This window comes from Belonocnema kinseyi, chromosome 1, assembly GCF_010883055.1.
Source record: "Belonocnema kinseyi isolate 2016_QV_RU_SX_M_011 chromosome 1, B_treatae_v1, whole genome shotgun sequence".
Classification (NCBI taxonomy): Eukaryota; Metazoa; Arthropoda; class Insecta; order Hymenoptera; family Cynipidae; genus Belonocnema; species Belonocnema kinseyi.
In genome coordinates, this window is record NC_046657.1 from 80,818,913 (window position 1) to 80,840,669 (window position 21,757).

Sequence of the window (21,757 nt, forward strand, 5' to 3'; positions counted from 1 at the left end):
GAGCCGAAACACTTCTGTGCCAGGCAGGTCAGCAACCGAGAATAAATGAAGAAAGTTTTTGAAAAGATGCCAAAAGTTAGGTGCACGTGCTAGTATTACTCAGTCTCAAGCTTCGGGAGAAGATAATGTGATATTGTAAAGTACATCTGGCACGTGCGAAAGACGAGTTATGAAATCAGAATTTATGAATTTTTAAAATTATTTCACAATGTAAAAGGACAAATAAAACACTTGGAATAGAAAGTACCATCTAATAGAACACATTTTCATTGATTAGAAATGATTATTCTTCGAACAAAGAAAACGTCTTCACTTTTCCATTAGTCTCTGATATTTTCTATTCAAGGAGAATATTCAGCAAATAAATAATTTTCATTATTGGTTTGAAACTAATTTTTTGACATATTGCCGATAATAACATATGCAAGAAGCTAGTCAATAAAGAAATGCATTTTTCAAACTGATAGAACTTTTTTACAAGGACGGGGATATTTTTCTACAGGTGCTGTCTCTTGGTGCTGACGTTCTGCCCGATTACAAACTTCAATCTCCCAGAGTGCACAAGTGGACAATTTTACATTATTCACCCTTCAAGGCCGTCTGGGATTGGGTGATTCTTATTCTTGTGATGTACACTGCAATTTTTACACCCTATGTTGCCGCATTTCTACTCGCTGAACCAGATTATAACAGAGTGAAGAGTAAAAAGTACGGCGAGGATCCGATTGTCATCATCGACCTCATAGGTGAGCTCTTCCTATTTATATTTTTTTATTTTTGTTATTACACGTGAAAACGTTAGTAGTGGACCTGGAAACATTATCATTTTTTTTTTAAATTACATTTTTTTTAAATTTCTCCTTCGCTCCATTGGGAAACGAACTACAGAACTTCCGATTGCCAGTCTGGTGCTTTTCCCTTAAACTACTAGAAAGATTGAAAAAACAATCCTTTTTCAGAAAGACACGCATTATTTTTCCAGGTGTTACAAATTAAATTTATCAAGGAATCTCTATTATCATCAGAGTAGAACAGAGATTCTTAACGTCTTTTCAGCGGAGCGAAGGAGAAGATCTTTTTTCAGAAAAAATACAATTTAAACCATTTTTAATGCATAACGCCATTTAGTCTGAAAAGACGTTAAGAATTTATGTTATTCTCTGATGATAATACAGATTCCTTGGAACATCATCTTTGTTTCATCGTCGACCATCTTCCTTTACGCACTTTAATTCCACGCCCCCTCTACCCTCCAAAAACAGACACTTTTTGTCGCGTCTCTTACCCCTTTTCCTCTGTTTTTCTGAACCCTTATGCAATCTCTTGTTATCTTTTATTCTCACACAATCTCTATCCATCCACTCTCCCTCCTATTTCATTCTCTTTATCACTCTTGCCAACTATATTTATTTTTTTCCTTTAATGACTAAATTTTATACTTTGTCTTTCACAAACCCAGTGTCTCCACCACTCACTATATCTCTCATCTCTCACTCTCCTTGTTACTCTTTCTCCCCCCCCCCCATATTTCCCTCGCTCAGTGACGCAGGCACTTTTTCTCACTTTCATAATCTGTCTTTTTCACATAGAAACTTTATCTGGCTGTTTCACGCACACACATGCCACCTACCACTCTCCGCCACTAGTCCAGTGTCTCTACCACTCTCTATATCTCTATTTCCTTCCCCTCTCTGTTACTCCAAAAATCGCCTCCCTCTTTCTCGCTCAGTAAATTTCTTTCTTAAATTTTGAATCTGTTCCTCACGCAAACTGTATTTTTTACATAGACACATTATCTCACTTTCACAAACTCTCTAGCTCGCTTACACAGACGTCCTTTTATACTCGTTCATCCTAGTCAAGTATCTCTATATCATTATATTCCCTCTTTCAACACCCCACTCACTTTGTCACTTTGTCTCTCTCGCTTGGTTACTGACTTTATATTTTACACTCCTACTTTCTATCTTACATAATCTGTCTTTTTCACACAGAAATTCTATCTTTCTGTTTCACTCACACACATGCCACCTACCACTCTCCGCAACAAGTCCAGTGTCTCTACCACTCTCGTTCAGTGAATTTATTTCTTACGTTTTAAATCTGTTCTTCACACAGACTGTATTTTTCACTCAGTAGACTTTCTATTTCACACTATTACTTTCTTTCTCACATAATCTGTCTTTTTCACAAAGTCACTCTATCTTTCTGTTTCACTCGCACACATGCTTCCTAACAATCTCTACCACCAGCCCAGTGTCTCTACCATCACAAATTGTAAATAAATAATAGATAATATAAATAAATAGTAAATAATAATTATTACAGGTATAAAATTCATATTGCCAAAGATTTCAAACAGATTTCAATAATTTCACAAATATTACCACAAAGTAAAAAAATATTTCAAATATTTCGTAAAAATTCAAAAAGATTTGACAAAAATTGCAATGGTTTCTTACAAATTTTACAGTTTTCAAATATTTCGCAAAGATTTCGGATAGATTAAGAAGATTTTTCAAAGATTTCTATAATTTCCCAACGATTTCAAAAATATATTAATGATTACTCAAATATTTCACAGTTTTCAAATATTTCATGAAGATTTTAGATAGATTAAAAATACTTTACAAAGACTTCAATTGCCTCCCAAAGATTTCAAAAAGATTCCTGCATATTTCAGAAAGATTTGACAAAGATTTCACAAAAATTTCAATGATTTTTCAAATATTTCGCAAAGATTTTGGATAGCTTTAAATATTCTGATAGATTTCAAAGATTGCACAAAGATTTCAATGATTTCGCAACGATTTCAATAATTTCACAAACATTTCAAATATTTTGCAAAGATTTCAGAAAAATTTCAATGATTTCTCAAAGATATCAAAGATTTCAAAAACGTATCACATATTTCGCAAAGATTTTTGATAGCTTCAAAATATTGTACAAAGACATTAATGATTTTCCAAAGATTTCTATAATTTCACAAATATTATCAAATTTTCCAATATTTCTTGGCGAAGGTTTCCAAGGTTTTCCGAAAGATTTCAATCATTTCCCAATTATATAAAAGGTTTTAAATATTTCGCAAAGATTTGGCATACATTCTAAATATGTTACAAAGACATGAATGATTTCCCAAAGATTTCACAAAGATATTAATATTTCCACAAATATTATCAAATATTTCAAAAATATTTCAAATCCTTCTTAAAGATTTCAGAAAGATTTGACAAAGATTAGAGTGATTTCGCAAAGTTTAAAAAATTTTCGCAAAGATTTTAGCAAGAATTTAATGATTTTTAAAATAGTTCATTTATTTTTACAAATATTATCAATTATTTCAAAAATATTCCAAATTTTTTGCAAAGATGTCACATAGATTTCGGATAGATTAAAAAGGTTTCACAAAGGCTTAAACGATTTCACAGAAATTTTAATAATTATTCTAAAGATTTCGAAAAGATTTAAAATACTTCGCAAAGATTTCCGATGGTTCTAAAAGATTTCACAAAGACTACAATAATGTCGAAAAAATGTTAAATTAATGCAAATGATTTACAGCTAAGCTTTTATAACTTTAAATGGAAAAATATTTAGTTTTACAGTTCGAATTTTTTAATTTCATTGACGGGGAATTTTTTCTTTGATTAAAACGGCCACCTTGCATGCAAAAATGTCATGGATTATAACTTGAAAATTCTGGATTTTCGGAGAGCGTATAAATATAAAAAAATACATTGTTTATAAGGCCGTGAATAAAAAAGGCTCTTCGCAAGAGAAAATATCACAATACTGAAAATTTTAACCAATAAACTATTCTGGTCATTGAGTATCATCATTGATATAAATTTTTATAAACAATTTAGCAAGAGAGATTATGAACAATAAATAATGTAATTAATGGTAAATATAGTGTTTACAACAATTTCAAGGAATATTATGACACTAATTGATCTGGATGATTTTTTATTAAGAAATAAAGAGTCTAAACGATTTCCACTTAATAATAGCAGATTTTTAACAACAATCTACGGAGAGAAGTTTTCATTTGATTGAAAGATTTTTTTCCTTTCAAGAGATCTATCCTCGATTTTTTGGTGAATAAATACTGGAATTGTTTAAAAAATTGTTTTAGCAAATACTGACCCAGATTTCAAAAAACGACCCAAGATATTCGTAATAAGGCACTTTTTTGACCTTTTAAAAAATAGATTTGAAATTTTTCGAGTGTGTCTCGTTTCAGAATAATCTTTGAAAAATATTAAAATTGTTTTAAATCAAGAAATTTGTTGTTCCTGCTTTCAAATTTAAATAATTTCTTTTCAGTTGACGTCACATTCATCGTGGACATACTCATAAATTTTCGTACGACCTTCGTCAATAGCAACGACGAGGTGGTTTCCCATCCAGGGAAGATAGCCGTCCATTACCTCAAAGGTTGGTTCATCATCGACCTTGTGGCTGCCATACCCTTCGACCTTCTTCTCTTCGGCTCTGATACGGACGAGGTAAACCTCTTCTGCTTGTTTTCGACTTGCAAAATATTTTTCGAAACGAGGGAATATTTCGCAGAAGGCACGTCAATTTATGTTTGAAAAAAAGAAGTGCAACATCCAGAGATTCTAATGAGCTTTCGAAAAGATTTTTAAATACATGTATCTTTTCTTTTTTACGAAAATAATACATTTTTTTTGTTAATTTTCATACATTTTTTGTGTTTTGAACAAAAACGTGGCTTCTGCTCGAAGTCATCCCGGGTGTTATTTTTCGAATGTCAGTGTTAGTTCGTAAGCCCGATAGGTTGATATGTCAAACCTAAAATCTGTGTCCATATATGTTTTTTAGCGGATTGGCGTTTAGTATTTTCACTTTATTTCTTACTTTTATCATTCCTCGGTGCTGAATGATTTTCTCATTGGAATTTAATCAGTGGAATTACACGGTATTCATTCCATTTACGCGTGAGTACAACATCCCAGGCAATAAAAGCCAATCCCTTAATTAAAAATACAGGCATTATTTAAATTATAATTAAGTTTACCTCAATGTTGTACTTACACGTGAATTACGACTGAATAAAAACGTGGAAAAAGCGGCTACTAATGAGTGAAAATAGATTAAAGTTTTTCTGAGAACCTCTTCTTCCTCCCTGAATTTCTCTGGCGTAAACTGTCCTAATTTGTTGAGTCTTTCTTTCCTGTATCATTATTTTGAAAACCAACTTTCGTTACTTTAATCTTCCTTCTTTGTATTTATATTTTTAAACAACATCTCGCGATTGCAGATAGGAGGAAGAAAAATGATAGAACTAATGCAAATAAAATAGAAAATAATTTCTGTTGCAATAGAAAAGAAAATTTGAAGTAGATTTTTTAATTAAAAGACGACGATTGCAGAAAGCGAGATGAAAGAAATTTAACCTCAGTTTAACGTTTTCGTAGCTCGGCTTGGACAAGGATGAGGTTAGTCACAGCCTGACGTTTGTGTTTCAACGCAGATTTGATAATCAGTCTTACAATAAATCCACCAAAAGCAACGAACTTTTTTATTTTACACTACACAAGACACGTTTATATTTATCATGTTTAATATATTCTTTATGTACATTATACATACGCTTATGACCACACCACCAATTCTCAAAATCTTCTGCACCGTTTCATGGGTTACTAACGGAGACGATGCCTCGAAGATCTCTTGGTAAATCAGAAAAAGCCAATTAGAAAAATTTTATTTTTGATAAGTTAGCTTCTATCATATTCTTCAATATTTCCAATGAGAACTGGTAATTTACAGTCTGGGTGGTACATTATTCAGAATATGGTAATGTGCGATTTTTATTTAATTCTCCTATTCAAAAAGTCGAACCATAAATATGACTCTAATTCATGTTTCAATTTCACGACTCTGATTTAGGGTCAAATTTTTAAATACGTTCCAACTAATTTACTCAATAATTTAAATAATAATAAGCACGGTGAGCCTTTATAATTTTCATACATACATACTTCTTTCTGATGATATTAAAGTATTTAATGTTCAAACAAATTTCGAAATAAGTAAGATTATTTAGGAAATTTTTTAGATATCTTAAATTGGACTGTAGAAACTTTATTCTGCATTGATTATTGAGTAAGAAACGCAGCATTCAAGAATTGGATAGATTGAAAACTGTGTGTTTCATGTAGGTTTTTTATAGCAGAAAATGATATTTTGTCAGTAAAAATTATTATTTTTTCTTACACTCGTATTTTATTTATTGTTTATTAATTTCGGATAATTTTGAAATACTGTAAACGTATGTAAAGAAAAAAGATATTCAGCCGTTTTTTAAATGATTTAATTATTATTATTTACGAAATGTTACTAAGTGAGTACCAAAAAGTATGATAAATAGTTTGTAAATAAAAAAAAATTGAAGACTGTGCGTTTAATGTAGTTTTGCACTTGATATTCTTGATTGTTTTTTTACTTTTGGATAATTCGAAACTTTTTAAATATTTACAGGGTGGTGACTCGACGGCCCATTTCAAATTTTCGGTCATTTCCCGGTTTTTCCGGGTCAAGTTTTTTAATTTTTCCGGACAACTAAAAGTAACGTATTTATACTTGCCCCTAAATGCAAATATTTATTTTAATTCTTGATGTTCATTCTAAACATCCTTTAACACTTCAGAGCAAAAGATAACAAAATAAATTAGTTTTGAAACAAATAATTTGATTTTCTACTAAAAAAATCAAATTCAAACATAAAAATGGAAAAGTTAAACCTTTAGTTGAAAAATGCATTTTGAAAAAAACGAATTTTTAAGTAATTAGTTCAATTTTTAACCTAACTAATGAATTTTCAACTAAAATAATGAACTTTGTACAACAAGGAAATAATTTTTACTAAAGAAGGTACATTGTCAATCAAAACTTAAATAATTATGTTTTAAATTTAAAAAATCAATGTTCAACCAAACAGAAGAATTTTCAAATAAAACTATGAAATATTCAATTGGAATTCGTTAAATTTTCAGTTAGAAAATTACTTTCCATAAAAGAACTAACTTAAAAAAAAATAGCTGCCAAAAAATAGTTATATTTTCAAATAGGGTAATGAATTTTTAAATAAAATTGTAAATATTGAACTGGAATAGTTGCATTTTAAACCAAAGAAATTGATTTTCAACTAAAATTATGAATCTTCAACTAGAATAATTAAATTTTTTACCAGAAAGATGAATGTTCAACCAAAGAGATTTATTTTTACATAAAATTATGGAATATTGAACGGTTATAATAGTTACATGTTTAGTTTAGAAAACAAAACGATTTTCAACCAAAAAAGAAATAAATTTTCAACAAAATATTTAAATTTTGGGCAAAAAAGTTCCTTTCAATCAAAAGAAGAAACAAGTTTTCAATCTAGTAGCTCATATTTCAAGCAAAAAATTTATTTTTGCTTAAAATGAGAAATTTTCAATAAAAAAATTTTATTTCCAACCTGAAAAATGAGTTTTTAACTAAAATGATAAATATTTAACTGTAATATTTGAACTTTGAACCGAAAAGAAGAGTTTTTAAACGAAAGCATTAGCTTGCAAAGAAAAAGATAATCTTCTACAAAAAATCGATTTTTAACAAGATATGTGAATTTTCAAAGAAATAGTGGAATTTTTTATTAAAAAAGACAAATTTTCATCCAAACTGTTAAATTTTGAACAAGAAAATATCAATTTTCAACCAAAAACGGACATTAATTTGGCATTTGAATGAATTAATTTTCAACCAAACTTAGGAATTTCCAACCAAAATAATGAGTATTCAACTGGAATAATCAAATTTTACATAAAAAGATAAATTTGGAAACCATAAAGATTAATGTTCTACAAAAAGTAAATTTTTCACAAAGTACATACATTTTCAAATAACTAGTTTAATTTCTAAATAAATATGAAATAAATAAAAATTGAATAATAAATTATAATTTAAGTAGAGTAAATTAAGATAATCTGAAAAATTTATGACTGTAGATAAAGTAGAAATCATAAATTAGAAAAATTGAAAGATTGAAAACTTGAATTTTACTGCGATCACAATTAAATTTCCAGTTACTTAATTAAATTTTCTTTCATTTCCTGGGGGGTTTCTGGTTAAGTCGTCACCTTGATTCGAAGAAAAAATGTATGGAACACTTTTTCCAATAAGTGAAATTAATTTGTATGTATAAAAAAGGTTTGTTTAATTAAAAAACAAAAAAAACTGTAGGATGGGGAGTTATTGTATGAAAAAGTACTGCGTATAATTTTGATTGAATTTCCTGTTGGATGTAATACCTGACAAAACTAAACTACAAAAAAGTTAACATTTGTTTGTTGAAAGATGCGACCTGTAGGTAAATATTGATTTCAAGAACTTTCATTGTGAAGATTGTCGATGTTCACCGTTTAAGAGTATAAAAAAAGACGGTTTTAACATTAAATTCATAATTAGTTAACTAAATAATATCCTTAGGTTTCGGCTTAGGGTAATTAATGAAGAAAATTTGCGACCTATAAATAATTTTAATTTTAATTGAAAAGAGGCATTTGTATTCAATATACCTACTCATAAAATTGCCATAGAAAATGAGAAAATAGTCCAAAAATATTCCAGGAATTGTCCCTAAATACTGTTGGAATATAACTGTAATTTTTTACTGGGGATTCCCATTAGCATTTCTATTAGTTTGTCAGGGAATAAACCCTGTAATTTTTCACTTTAAAATTGAATTAGTTTTTCGGGAATAGTCTGGGAAATACCTGTAATTCTCTAGCCGTATTGTACTCGAGATTTTATAGAATTTTATCGAAAATCTTTAACGTAAAATTATCTTAAAACATTGCAGGGATATTCATTAAATAATTTTGGAATATTGGTTCAGTTTTTCGTATGAAATTGTCATTCAATCTCTCTCCCGAAATTGGTCTGAAGTACTTGTAAAATATTCCTTTAAACTATATTAGATTAAATTTTTCAGATATTCCAGAGTAGTCACTAATATTTGTCATTCTTATTCCTAAAATAATTAGGGAATACTCATGCAATTTTTATCTCGAATTGTCCTGGAATAGTCAAACTGTTACCGTAATTCTGTCACTTGGAATAGTCTTCAAAAATTCGCAAAATAGTATTTGAATAGTCTTATAGTTTTTTTGTTTGGAATTTTCATTACTTTCATTATGCCGAAAATATTTAGGGAATATCCCTTAAATCTCTTACATGGAATTGTCCTGAAATAATTATTAAATGTTTCAGAAGAAAATTGCTTTGAAATTTCTATAGAAATTGGGATTTTTTGGTGAGAAAATGCACAAATATTCTAAGAATGATTCATTTTCTAGAAATCCCAAAAAATTCTAAATAAATATGACATTCAAATATATACTCAACGGCTAATTTTTAAACAGAATCTTTAAAATTTTGTATCGAAATGAAGAAATAAAGTAAAAAAATTTCAATGCGTTTTATGACGGGGCTTTAAAAAACATGAATAAATTAATTGTGTAATTTAAATATTTTGAGGGAAATTCTTTATACAATTATAAGCAGAATCCAAAGAAATAAGATTAACATATAATTTATGACAAAAAATATAGTTCATTTCTTTTAAACCTAATAATGCAATCTCGCATTTTTAATTTCGCGCCAATTTCGTAAAGTCATGTTTGAACATAACCTTCAAACGAAAATTCTGACGCGAAATTCAATTTGCAAAAGTCTGGGTTTTGTTTTTAAAGAGTAAGGGTCCATCCTCCTACTTTAAAAAATGTTTAAAACATTATATTTTTTCATGATAAATAAAAAAAAAAATACTGAAACGTGTGTAAAGGAGCACAAATCCTAATTCCGTATACTGTACACCAAGGATCCACAAGCATTAAAAAGATAGTAGAAAAATAAGGTATGCCGCGTCTTTTGACCAGTATGTAAGCTTTTGAAGATTTTCTCTTGAGTAATTTGATTTCGTTGAACCTCCGTTAAGTTGAGGCCTGTCTTAGTTAAGTTTCCTTAAGTTTATTTTGTAAAGCTGTGCAGATTTTTAATATCCACTAAAAACCCACCGATCGATCGACGGATCGATCGACTTTTTTATGTCTGCTCTATTCTACATCTTCTCTCTCTCTCTCTTTTACTACATCTCTGTTTATCTGTTATCTCTATATTTTTTATCTATCTTCATATCATTATCTGTTTAGCTCATAAATTTCATTTTTCTGCATCTTTCTCTTTTTTTCCAATATTTGTTAATTGCTCTCTCTTTCTCTCTCTCTCGCTCTATCGCTTCAGTGCTTCGTCTTCGTTATACCTAATACAATAATACTTGTTAAAACTACTTAATTAAACAAGTAGTAATTTAGGCAATTGATTATTTGGAATATTTTAGTCATCAGCATGATAGCAATCGAATCTACAAAGTTTCATGTTTTTGAATTAGAATAGTATTCCAGCCTCTTCCTGCATTTTTGAGTGTCACCGATTTCAGAGGAAATCCCAAAAATTCGAAAAACAGAAAATTATAATTTGTTAACAAAAAAATCAGCCTAAGTTTTTTAATAAATTCGTAATTTTCCTAGAAGCTAGGAAAAAGTTTTTGAATATCGCGACCAAATAAAAGAGCCACATTTAAGCATAACCCTCAAAATAAAAGACATTCTAGCGCAAGATTTAAATCTAGATTCTTCTATCTTGTTTCCAGGGTAAATTTCAGACAAATAGTTAAGGGAGGTCGAAGAAATTTAAGACTTTCTCGACGAGATAAAATTAAATCCAACATTCTTAATAAGTTGTCAACTTATCTGAATGCTGGAGGCAAAGTTAAAGACCAACTTATAACGAGTTTAAAAAGCTTATAACTTTGTAAGTGTTGTTGGTCAGACACGTACTTGATCAACTTTTAAGTGGATCACCATTTTTTATTTTCAAATGTATATTTTTTCTCTGTTCCTTTTCTCTCCGAAAATCTGGTGACACTCTTCTTCATAAATATTCGAGAAATACCATAGGAATACAAATATAGGGACTTTTTCTCTTTGAATTTTCTTTAAATCTTACGAATAACTAAAAAATTGTCTTTTCAATATTTAAATAAAAAAATTTGGTTTTATTTCCCATGCAAAGGGAGCTTGCATATATTGCGTAACATTAAAAAGAGGGGCAGCGGGTTCGTGTTTCGTTACGGGCTGTTATTTGTTTGAGGGGAGGGGGGGGGTATGTTGATCCGATTACATAACATTCTTTTTTATAAGCTTTCTGCATCATCAAAATTGGATATAAATTTTAAAAAATAAATAATTGTAATATCATAATAAAATGTATTTTTAAATGTTTCTAAACATTATTGATAGAAGAGAAAATTTAAACGTTCAAGCATTTTGAAATAATAGCAAATAATACCATTCTTAACAATTCCCCACTAAACTATAATTTGTAAACTTTCTTACATGTTTAAAGAGATAAGAACAATTAAATTATGGGCGAAAATTTATTTTGAAAATTTTTGAAAAGGTTAGAAATGTTTAAATAATTATAAAAAATTTGAGGAGATCGAATTTTTAAAAAGAATGATCGGAAATTTGTAATGGTTTATGTTTTATTTTACAAGAATATTTCAAGTTCTGAAGATTTAAAAATATGTGGAAAAAGAATTTGAAAGATTTTGAGACAATTTAAAAAAAATTCAGGATTTCAAATTTTTTACGTTAAATGAATTTTGCAGGGTGTCAAGAGCATGGAAAAAAGTTTATAAGAGAATTTTAGATAGAAATTTTAAAGTGTATAAAAGATTTTAAAGAAAAACTTAACAATTTTGCCATATTACATAATTTTAGAAAAATGAAGGAACACAATTTTTTTTAAGCCTTCTTGTGCAATTTTGTTGCACAATTTTTTAAATTTTCTGTTGGTTTAAACACTGTACTTCCAAATTTAAGTAAGTTTAAAAGAGATAATTATAATTTTTGAAATGATTGAAAAATAATTTAATCTTTTAAAGATTTTGTAAGGTTTCACGAAATTCAAACAAAAATTTAGGCTTCTAGGAAAAATTAAAATTATTTTTTATTTCGAAAGATTAATTTAAAAAGAATACATTTAAAAACATTTAAAAATACCTCAAAAACTGTCAAAGAAGAATCTGAAAAATTTTAAAGGCAATTTTTAAAATTTTGCAGAATTAAAAAAATTCTGGAAATTTTATTTAACATTAGAAGGTTCAGAAGATCATGTCACGATAAAAAAAAAACAATTTTCTTAATATTCTTGTGCAAATTTTAAACGCTTTTTTATTTTGAAAAATGAACTTTAAGAGAATCGAATAAATTCCAGAAATATTTTGTAGAATTGAAGATTTCAAAAATAAACTTTGGGAGCTTTAAAAGAATTTCGAAAGGTTTGAAGAGAATATAAAAATTTTCTTAAAATGCTTGGGAAAAATTAAAAGATTGTAAGACAATTTTTCAATCAAATTTATAAAAATATTTCTTGACTTCCTCCAAACTTTTAAAGTCCTAAACATCTTTTAAAAAGACTCTATCGTTTCCAAATACTTGGTAAAATCCTATAAAATATAAAAATTCCATTAAAATATTCTAGAACCTGTTCCGATAGATCTGAAATATTCCAATATCGTTTTTTAATTTTCTTGAGAATCTTATAAAAATTATATTTATATAAATTTAAAAACCAATTGACAACACTTATTTTTTCGTTTTCAATTTTCAGAATTTAATTTCAACTCGAATTAAAGTGTTGAAAAACTATTAAAAAATAAATATTTATTTGAAATGTTTATGTTATATTATTATTTATATTATTTTGTAAACGTAATAAAAAATTGTTATGTAACGGTGTTTACGCGGCGGGATAAATGTTACGATCTTTTACAAGGGTAGGGGGTGAAAAGGTCGAAAATAATGTATACGTAATATGTGAACACTCCTCTATGTATAAAATTACTAATGATTCTCGAATATTTATCTCCTATCTCAAAATGGAACACCACTAATTGACAAATTAATAACAAAAATGTTTTCCAACTTAATTGTCAATTTTGGGACTCTCTGAATTAATATCAGTAATTTTGTAAGTTCATTAATTCATTCATGAACATTCTGATTAAGCTCCTCTCCTGTAGAAGAATTTTAGTATTGCGATCCATTCGTTCGAAATAATTTCAAAGAATTTTGGCACTTTTTTAAGTCGCCAAAGAAGAACTTTAATACTCTAGTTTCTTTTAAATTCTGCAAGACATTTTTGAACTTTTGAATCGCAAATATTGAAGGAAAAATAAAAGCTCTTCGAAAATAGAAAAAATGGATTTTTTACAGACAACAACTCTGATTGGACTGCTGAAGACTGCTCGGCTTTTAAGATTGGTTAGGGTGGCAAGAAAAATCGACAGATATAGCGAATATGGGGCAGCTGTTCTGCTTTTGCTGATGGCTACCTTTGCCCTCATCGCTCATTGGATGGCTTGTATCTGGTGAGGAAAAAAACCCTTTGTTCAATCTAAAATTGGTCAGTTATTCTAATTAAGGTTTTGTTCTACTTCAGGTATGCAATTGGAAACGCCGAAAGACCTTCCTTAAAAAGCAAAGTGGGTTGGCTAGACATTTTAGCAAACGATACTCATCAATTTTATAATCACAATAATACTGGTGGTCCCAGTATAAAGGCAAGTTTAACTATTTAAAAAATGGTAATTTGAAACTGTTTTTGGCCAAATATTTAATTTATATTTGTTTATGACAGAGTCGATATATCACAGCCTTATACTTCACCTTCAGCAGTTTAACATCCGTAGGATTTGGAAATGTGGCGCCTAACACTGACGCTGAAAAAATCTTCACTATCATTGTCATGTTGATAGGATGTATGTAATATGCTTAATTTTTAAAATTTGTTTTTACTTATTTCCATTATATTTTAATATCAGTTGTTGGGCAATGAAAAACTGATCAACTTATTCTCTGACGACGATTGTCTCCGAGCAGTAGTTTTCCCAAAAAGTGGGCGTGGCTCAATGTTCAATCGCTCATAGTTTGAGAAGATTATACCCCGAAAATTATGGCTGTAAAGGAAATAATTGTTCAGTTATTCAGGCGCTGTGCAACGTAAATATTAAATAACGAAATATTATATTGAAAATTTTTTTGATAGCCCTAATGTACGCCAGTATTTTTGGAAACGTCTCGGCGATAATTCAGAGACTTTATAGTGGAACTGCCAGATATCATACTCAAATGCTAAGAGTGAGAGAGTTCATCCGGTTTCATCAAATTCCAAACCCACTTCGACAAAGACTGGAAGAATATTTCCAGCACGCCTGGACTTATACTAATGGAATAGACATGAATAGTGTCTTGAAGGGGTTCCCAGAGTGCCTTCAGGCTGACATCTGCCTTCATTTGAACAGAAATCTTCTGAATAATTGCAAAGCGTTCGAAGGCGCGAGTCCCGGCTGTTTAAGGTTAAAAAACATATTTTTTAAATCTTTATCCAAGTTACCTAGCCCAGACGAGCACAAAGTAGAGATTTTAAGGATACCTTCTGGCTATTTTAGCATCACATGATAAATAAATGTTTGTTTTTTCTTTACAGAGCTTTATCCCTCAAATTTAAAACCACTCACGCACCTCCAGGCGACACTTTGGTTCACAGGGGCGATGTCTTGACGTCACTCTATTTTATATCAAGGGGAAGTATAGAAATCCTTAAGGACGATATTGTAATGGCGATCCTCAGCAAGGATGACATCTTCGGCGAAAATCCTTGCATCTATCCGACTGTGGGAAAGTCGTCCTGTAATGTGAGGGCCCTCACTTATTGTGATCTTCACAAAATCCACAGGGACGATCTTCTTGACGTCTTAGCTCTCTATCCTGAATTTTCTAGTTACTTTAGCCGGAACTTGGAGATCACTTTCAACATGAGAGACGTTAGTCTCATCTATTGTTAATTCAACCATTCGGGTGGCTTATCGTTTTGAAGTCTGATTTCCAATTTCAATTTTTCTAGGATGAACAAGCGGGAGTCGATCCGATATCAGCTAGATTTCCAGTCAGCACTCCAACTGATATCGAGTTCGATGCGAGGAGATTCGCCTTCCGTCCACCCAGATATCGCCGAGGACCAGGTGGTCCTCCTGGTACAAATCTCATTCCTACATGTCGTCAAGATTCACTAAACGACGAACAAGAAGAGTTGTAAGTCTTTACTATATTTTCTACTCATCATCTTCCGCACAATCATTCTTATGATCATTATCAGCTTTATCATTATCATCATCATCATCATCATTCTCATCATTCTGAACATTAGAATCATTATCATTATCCCCGCTAAAAATTTTGGATAATTTTTGGATTTCGCAATTCATCAAAGCTTATCCGATCTCACTCCGATTAACAAATTTTCTCTGGAACATATTCGGATCAAACAGAAAATTTTATGAAAATAATGAAAAATGTATCTGGTTAAGTCAGAAATTCATCTGGACAGAATATATTGACTCCTGTCAGAGTCCGGTTAGGTCCGAAATTTCTCCGGCATTCAAACCTGAAATAATTTTTATTAAAGTATAGATGGAAAATAGTTCGGTCTCATATAAAATTTGTCCGGATGAGAACTCACACACCAGAAAGAGTCCGATTTGAACCAAAATAAGCCCGGACAAATTACGGAATCTGGAACAAGTCCGAATCAATCTGAAATCAGTCCGGTAGGAAGATTTATTATCAACTATAATTAAAGTGCAAATGGAATGAAGTCCGGATTAATCAGAAATTTGTCCGGCTGAAAACATAGAATTCGGAACAAGTCTGAATCAATCTGAAATTAGTTAGAGACGAAAAATTATTATCCGCTAGAATTTAAAGTGCTAATGGAAAGAAATCGCTAAATACACGGAATCCGGCTCAAGTCCTAATCAATCTGGCATGAGTTCGAGAGAGAAATGTATTATCTACTAGAATTTAAGTGCTCATAGGAAGAAGCTCGATTTAATCCGGAAGTTGTCAGGCTAAAAACACGGAATTTAGAATAAGTCCAAATTAATCTAAAATTAGTCCGCGAGGAAAATTTATTATCTGCTAGAATTACAGTGCTAATGGAAATAAGTGCAGTTTGATCCGGAATTTGTCTGGCTAGAGAAACGTAATCCGGAACAAGTCCGAATCAGTTTAAAATTAGTTCGGAAGGAAAATTTATTATATACTAAAATTAAAGTGCTAAGGGAATGAAGTCCGGTTAAACCCGAAATCTTTCCGGCTAAAACATTGAATCCGGAACAAGTCTGAATCAATATGAAATTAGTTTGAGACGAAAAATTATTATCCGCTAGAATGTAAAGTGCTAATGGAAAGAAGTCGCTAAATACACGGAATCAGGGGTGCACACTGCCTCCACTACCGGGGTAGCAACGGGCTATTTTCTTATTAGAAAAAACGCTTTTTCTTCATTTTTACTTAAAATCGTGAATTGTTTAGTATTATTTTTAGTAAAATCTACATTTTCCAGTCCATCTCACTCAAACTCACAACCAACCCACCCAACCTCTTGGGTACCCGCCCTCCCCCCAGTTGGGGTAGCAACCGCTACTTTTCATGCATGGTTTGTGCGCCTCTGCACGGAATCCGGTACAAGTTCGAATTGATCTGAAATTAGTTCGTAAGGAAAATTTATTATCTACTACAATTAAAGTGATAATGGAATGAAGTCCTGTTTAATCCGGAATTTGTGAAGCTAAATACACGAAATCCGGAACAAGTCCGAATAATTGGAAATCAGTTCCGGAAGGATTTTTTATCCGCTAGAATTAAAGTACTAACCCGGGTGGACCGCAGGAACCGAATGGTGCCTCTACAAAGTACACGCAAAGGCACCATTGGGTCCTCATTCAGTTCCTTTTTAAAAAATTCAAAAAAATAATAAAATCAACTTTTAAATGGTTGAAATTCGAATTCTACGTTAAAATTTGCATGAGAAACTAACGGAGTAATCGCAATACTTTTTCTTGCAGCATTCAAAACTTTAAAAAATAAAACACCTGTCATTTACATGGGCGGAAGGTGCCTTCAGGTGCATCTTCTTTTAGTAGCAGTTAATAAACGTCCCTTCGGTAACTTTAAGAATTTTGTTTCGATGCTAGCGCCGCGCCGCGCAGTGGAAACCGCAGACAATAACGCTGCGATGCAAGTGAGAGAGAATTTTATTTTTAAACTTCGCGCGCAACATACTATTTGAGCTATTATGGATACGCTTGAAGTCACTTTCAGCAGAAGTTAATGAAATTTTTAACAATTTTTAGCGCTGCAAAAAAAAGTTTTGCGATTACTCCGTGAGTTTCTAATGCAAATTTTAACGTAGAATCCGAATTTCAACCATTTAAAAGTTGATTTTGCTGTTTTTTAAAGTTTTTTTTTAAAAGGAATCGAATGGACACTCAATCGGGTCTTTACAGGTACTTTGTAGAGGCTCCTTTCGGTTCCTTCGGTCTGCCAGGGAACAAAAAGAAGTCCGGATTAATACGAAATTTGCCCGGCTAAAATATCAATTCCAGAAAAATTCCGAATCAATTTGAAATCAGTCCGAGAGGAAAATTTATTATGTGTTATAATTAAAGAGCTAATGGAATTAAGTCCGGTTTAATCCCGAATTTATCAAGCTAAATACATGGAATCCGGAAGTCCAGTTTGATCTAGAATATGTCTAGCCAAATGCACGGAATCCGGAACAATTTGAAATAAATTTGAAATTAGTCCGCGAGGAATTTTTATTATCTACTATAATTAAAATGCTAATGGAATGAAGTTGCGTTTAATTCGGAATTTGGCTGCCTGAACCATGATTTGCCACAAACTTCACTAATTTCAGAAATTAAAGGCTGGAACAAGCCCTGTCAATTGAGCCGTACGCCAAATTAATTGCATGCGCTCTTAGAGCGCGGGTTGTGTTTTTGTTTAAGGGTGTAACAAAATTCAATAAATCCGTTTGAATTTTAAAAAAATGGTCCACCATATTGGATCCACCATTTTCAATTTTGAAAATGTAACTGCATATTCGTAATGAGCGACCCTTACAATCTCCAAATAACAAGTTTAAAGAGAATACGATCAAATTTTGGAAAAATGGTCCGCCATATTGGATCCGCCATTTTGAATTTTTAAAAGCTAAGTGCATATTCGTAATCAGTGACCCTTTAATCCTTTAAAAGCACTGCACATTTTCTTATGCCTATGCGTGGGTGTAAGTCTGTTAATATCCTTTCTGTTTTCATTTTCTTCCTCGATCCCTAGACAAAAACACACCCTACGCTCTAAGGGCGCATGCGATTAATTTAACATAGGGCTCATTTTAAAGGGCCTGTTTCAGCCTTTAATTTCTGATATCAGCGAAGTTTGTAGCAAATCATGGTTCAGCTCTACAATCTTTCAAAAATGGCTAAAGCACGCCGTTTATAGGGGCTGCAACCCCTATTTTCTCAAAAACGTGACGTGATAGGAAGTTTTTGAACCCAGATTCGTATTCTGCACGAAAAATACATTCTGATTTTTATACTTTTTTGTAGCGAAAAGGGTAGCAGTGGCCACGGGATTCTGGAGTTTAACACCAATAAGGCTGGCCAAGACGTGACACCTCTCAACCTAGAATTCGACGAACCGAAACAAAGGAGTTCAACCTTCAATTCCATAACCGGTAAGACCCTAGGGACGTTACTCTAAAGGCCTTCTGAGGATGAGGAACCAGAGGAGAGTCCTTGGATTACAATTCCTTTTGGCGACTTTTCTCTTCTTTTTTATAATACTGTCTGAGGAATGCTGTTCTATGCACGACTTTATCGATTAATGGAACTTTTAGTGTTTCAATCATGAGGTTATCGAAAGCCTTCGAAAAATCCTCAACGTAGATTAATAGTAGCTTTAATTAGTTTATAATTATCCAATCTTCACGAGGATTTTCGGAAGGTATCATTTCATCCCTCCATAGTAGAATATTTAGACTTTTGACTCGTTACTCGTAGCTTTAGAGAATTTCAGTTCCTTGTTCCTCAATCTCATTGCGCTCATTAGAAAATGAGCGCTTTGCGTTTGCGTTTGAGTTTGAACCCTGTTTGTTAACATCTGAAACCTGGTTGTTCAGGCATGCTAACCCATCTCAAGCGCAGCATTCCGGATCTTCGACAGCACAAGATCCATCTGCAGCCCCTGACGAGTCACGACTACCTGGCCAAGCAAAGTAAGTAGCGTGGGACTTTGCCTAGAAAGCCTTTAGAATTTTTTCGCATGCGATTTTGGAAGCACCAAGATTCCAAGATTCCGAAACCAAACAATTAGATTCGTCTGCACTTCCACTATTAGCTGCTGATCGTTAAGATAAGACCTTAAAGGGGAAACTCATTTTTTGATGTTGGATGTTTGATGGTAGATGTTACATTTAGAAATTATTTATACTTTTGCTTTTTGTAGTAACGACGCCATTAACAAGGCCAGCGAGGAGAAGCTCTGCGGCTGGAGAAAGCTCTTTAAGTCATAATAACACTCATCCAGCATCCACCATCACTAGTCATTATACTACTCCCTCCCCACCTCAACCTAATGGTGAGTTGAAAATTTTCAATTGCTTGCGGCTATTTGTAGTGAAAGATGCACTCCTGTGTCGCTCCATGTATTAATCGGGTATGCCTCACTGAAACCTTGGAACTTTCTTTCAAATGAGAGATACAGCAAATAAAAAGTGAACAACTTATTCCGCTGCTAAAGTTCGTCACAAGCAATAGTTTTCAATTTAGAAGCGATTGCAAATTAAAATTTAGGAACGCGTCCAAGAAAAATAGGTGCGTTTAAATACTCTCTTCTGATTCGTCATTTTCAATTTCTTTTAGTTTTAAAAATATTGTCCGATAAAAGGGAATCAAATTAGTTGAAGATCCTTTATTCCAATTTTGTTGTCAACGTTTCGAAAACTATAAAGTTTTCCTCATTAGGAAAGAGTCTTTAAAAATTCCAATTCAATTCTAGGTTCAGTGTTAGTGGTTTCAATCCCTCGTTTTCTCATTGCTCTATGAAAAATTATGTAAAAGTAAAATTAAATATGAAATACCAATTGGAAATTGAGGAGTTCAGGACAAGAAGGTGACAGGCGCTCGAGAACGAGTAAAAGTATTGTCCAGGCTGTGATGTCAGATATTAAAAGTGAAATTCGAAATTTGAAAAAACCAAAAATATAGTTATATAGCTCTTGAAAAATTAACCTGAGTCTCCATTTACAGTTTTTCTCTCGAGCTGCAAATTTTCCAGTAAATAAATAAAAACTGACTTTTTTTAAATTAAAAAAACCATTTTTTTCACATTCAACTCGCCGTAAGTAATTCGTTTATCAACTAATTAACAAATTTCTTTTTGAGTTTTATTCGTGACACTCTAGCGGAGGCTACAGTGTCCAAAAAGGGTCAAAAGTTAACTTTTAATGTTTTCTTGTTTAATCCGAATAAAAAACCACGTTTTTAGTCTTTCACATTAAAAAAATGAGCGAGGAAGTTTCAGCTACGACAAACTTCAAACGAATGAATTTTCCGCCAATGTATTGGCCAACTTTTTGTAAAATCTCAATTCGATTTGATTTTTAGTTCCATAATTACAGCGAGTTTATTACGAGCTCGCGACGCGACACCACATGATTTTTCAGGGGACGCCGTCTGAAGCCTGAAACATCCTCTTTGCCCATCCTTTGTTTTGTCCATTCGTTCGCACTAGTCAGCGTTCCGGCGGCGTTCCCTGAAAAATCCTGTGGTGTCGCGTCGCGAGCTCGTAGTAAACTCGCTGTAATTATGGAACTAAAAATCAAATCGAAATGAGATTTTCCAAAAAGTTGGCCAATACATTGGCGGAAAATTCGTTCACTTGAAGTTTGTCGTAGCTCAAACTTTCCTCGCTCACTTTTTAATGTGAATGTCTACAAACGTGGCTTTTCATTCGGATTAAAAAAAAAACATTAGAAATTAACTCTCGACCCTTTTTGGACACTGTAGCTTTCGCCAGAGTATCACGAATAAAACTCAAAAAGAAATTTGTTAATTAGTTGATAAACGAATTACTTACGGCGAGTTGAATGTAAAAAACATGGTTTTTTTCAATTAAAAAAAGTCATTTTTTATTTATTTACTGGAAAATTTGCAGCCCGAGAGAAAAACTGTAAATAGAAACTCAGGTTCATTTTTCAAGAGCTATATAACTATATTTTTGTTTTTTTCAAATGTCTAATTTCACTTTTGATACCTGACGTCACAGTCTAGACAGTGCTTTTACTCGCACTCGAGCGCCTGTCGCCTTCTTGTCCAGAACTCCTCAATTATTAACTAACATTAAAAAAAATTCTTTTTATATTTATTAATTAGTTTTAATATTACGTTCAGTATTCAAACTAGTTATAACTAACTTTTTCTTCTTTATCAATATTTAAAACTGTATGTATCTCAACGAAATAAAAAAATATTACCTAAATTCTTTCACCGATGTAAAAACGTTCATTAGTTTAAACCAAAAAAGATGAACAATGTAAACATAGAGAATTATTTCTTGTTAATTGTCGCAGTCATAAGTGATTACCAAAAATATTACTAATGCTACTAAAAATGTGAGGAATTTACAGTTTTTCAGTCACTGTGCAGAAAATTATGTTAATATGATGATAGATTTTTTAGAACGTCGATTATTTAATGATGAAATCAAAA

General features: G+C 31.6%; 1 protein-coding gene across 2 annotated transcripts in view; it reads left to right on the forward strand.

Moving 5' to 3' along the window:
* Positions 1-21,757, forward strand: part of LOC117172744 (potassium voltage-gated channel subfamily H member 2) — a 198,320-nt gene that overhangs the window by 165,020 nt on the left and 11,543 nt on the right. The window contains exons 10-21 of one of the 2 annotated variants that reach the window (XM_033360932.1): positions 503-746; positions 4,330-4,511; positions 5,445-5,465; positions 13,356-13,510; positions 13,582-13,702; positions 13,780-13,900; positions 14,188-14,497; positions 14,629-14,965; positions 15,046-15,233; positions 18,596-18,723; positions 19,168-19,263; positions 19,494-19,625. In XM_033360932.1, the coding sequence (XP_033216823.1) occupies positions 503-746; positions 4,330-4,511; positions 5,445-5,465; positions 13,356-13,510; positions 13,582-13,702; positions 13,780-13,900; positions 14,188-14,497; positions 14,629-14,965; positions 15,046-15,233; positions 18,596-18,723; positions 19,168-19,263; positions 19,494-19,625 (2,035 nt within the window). The remainder of the gene's footprint in view (positions 1-502; positions 747-4,329; positions 4,512-5,444; positions 5,466-13,355; positions 13,511-13,581; positions 13,703-13,779; positions 13,901-14,187; positions 14,498-14,628; positions 14,966-15,045; positions 15,234-18,595; positions 18,724-19,167; positions 19,264-19,493; positions 19,626-21,757) is intronic. The other variant, XM_033360942.1, reaches the window with a different exon arrangement.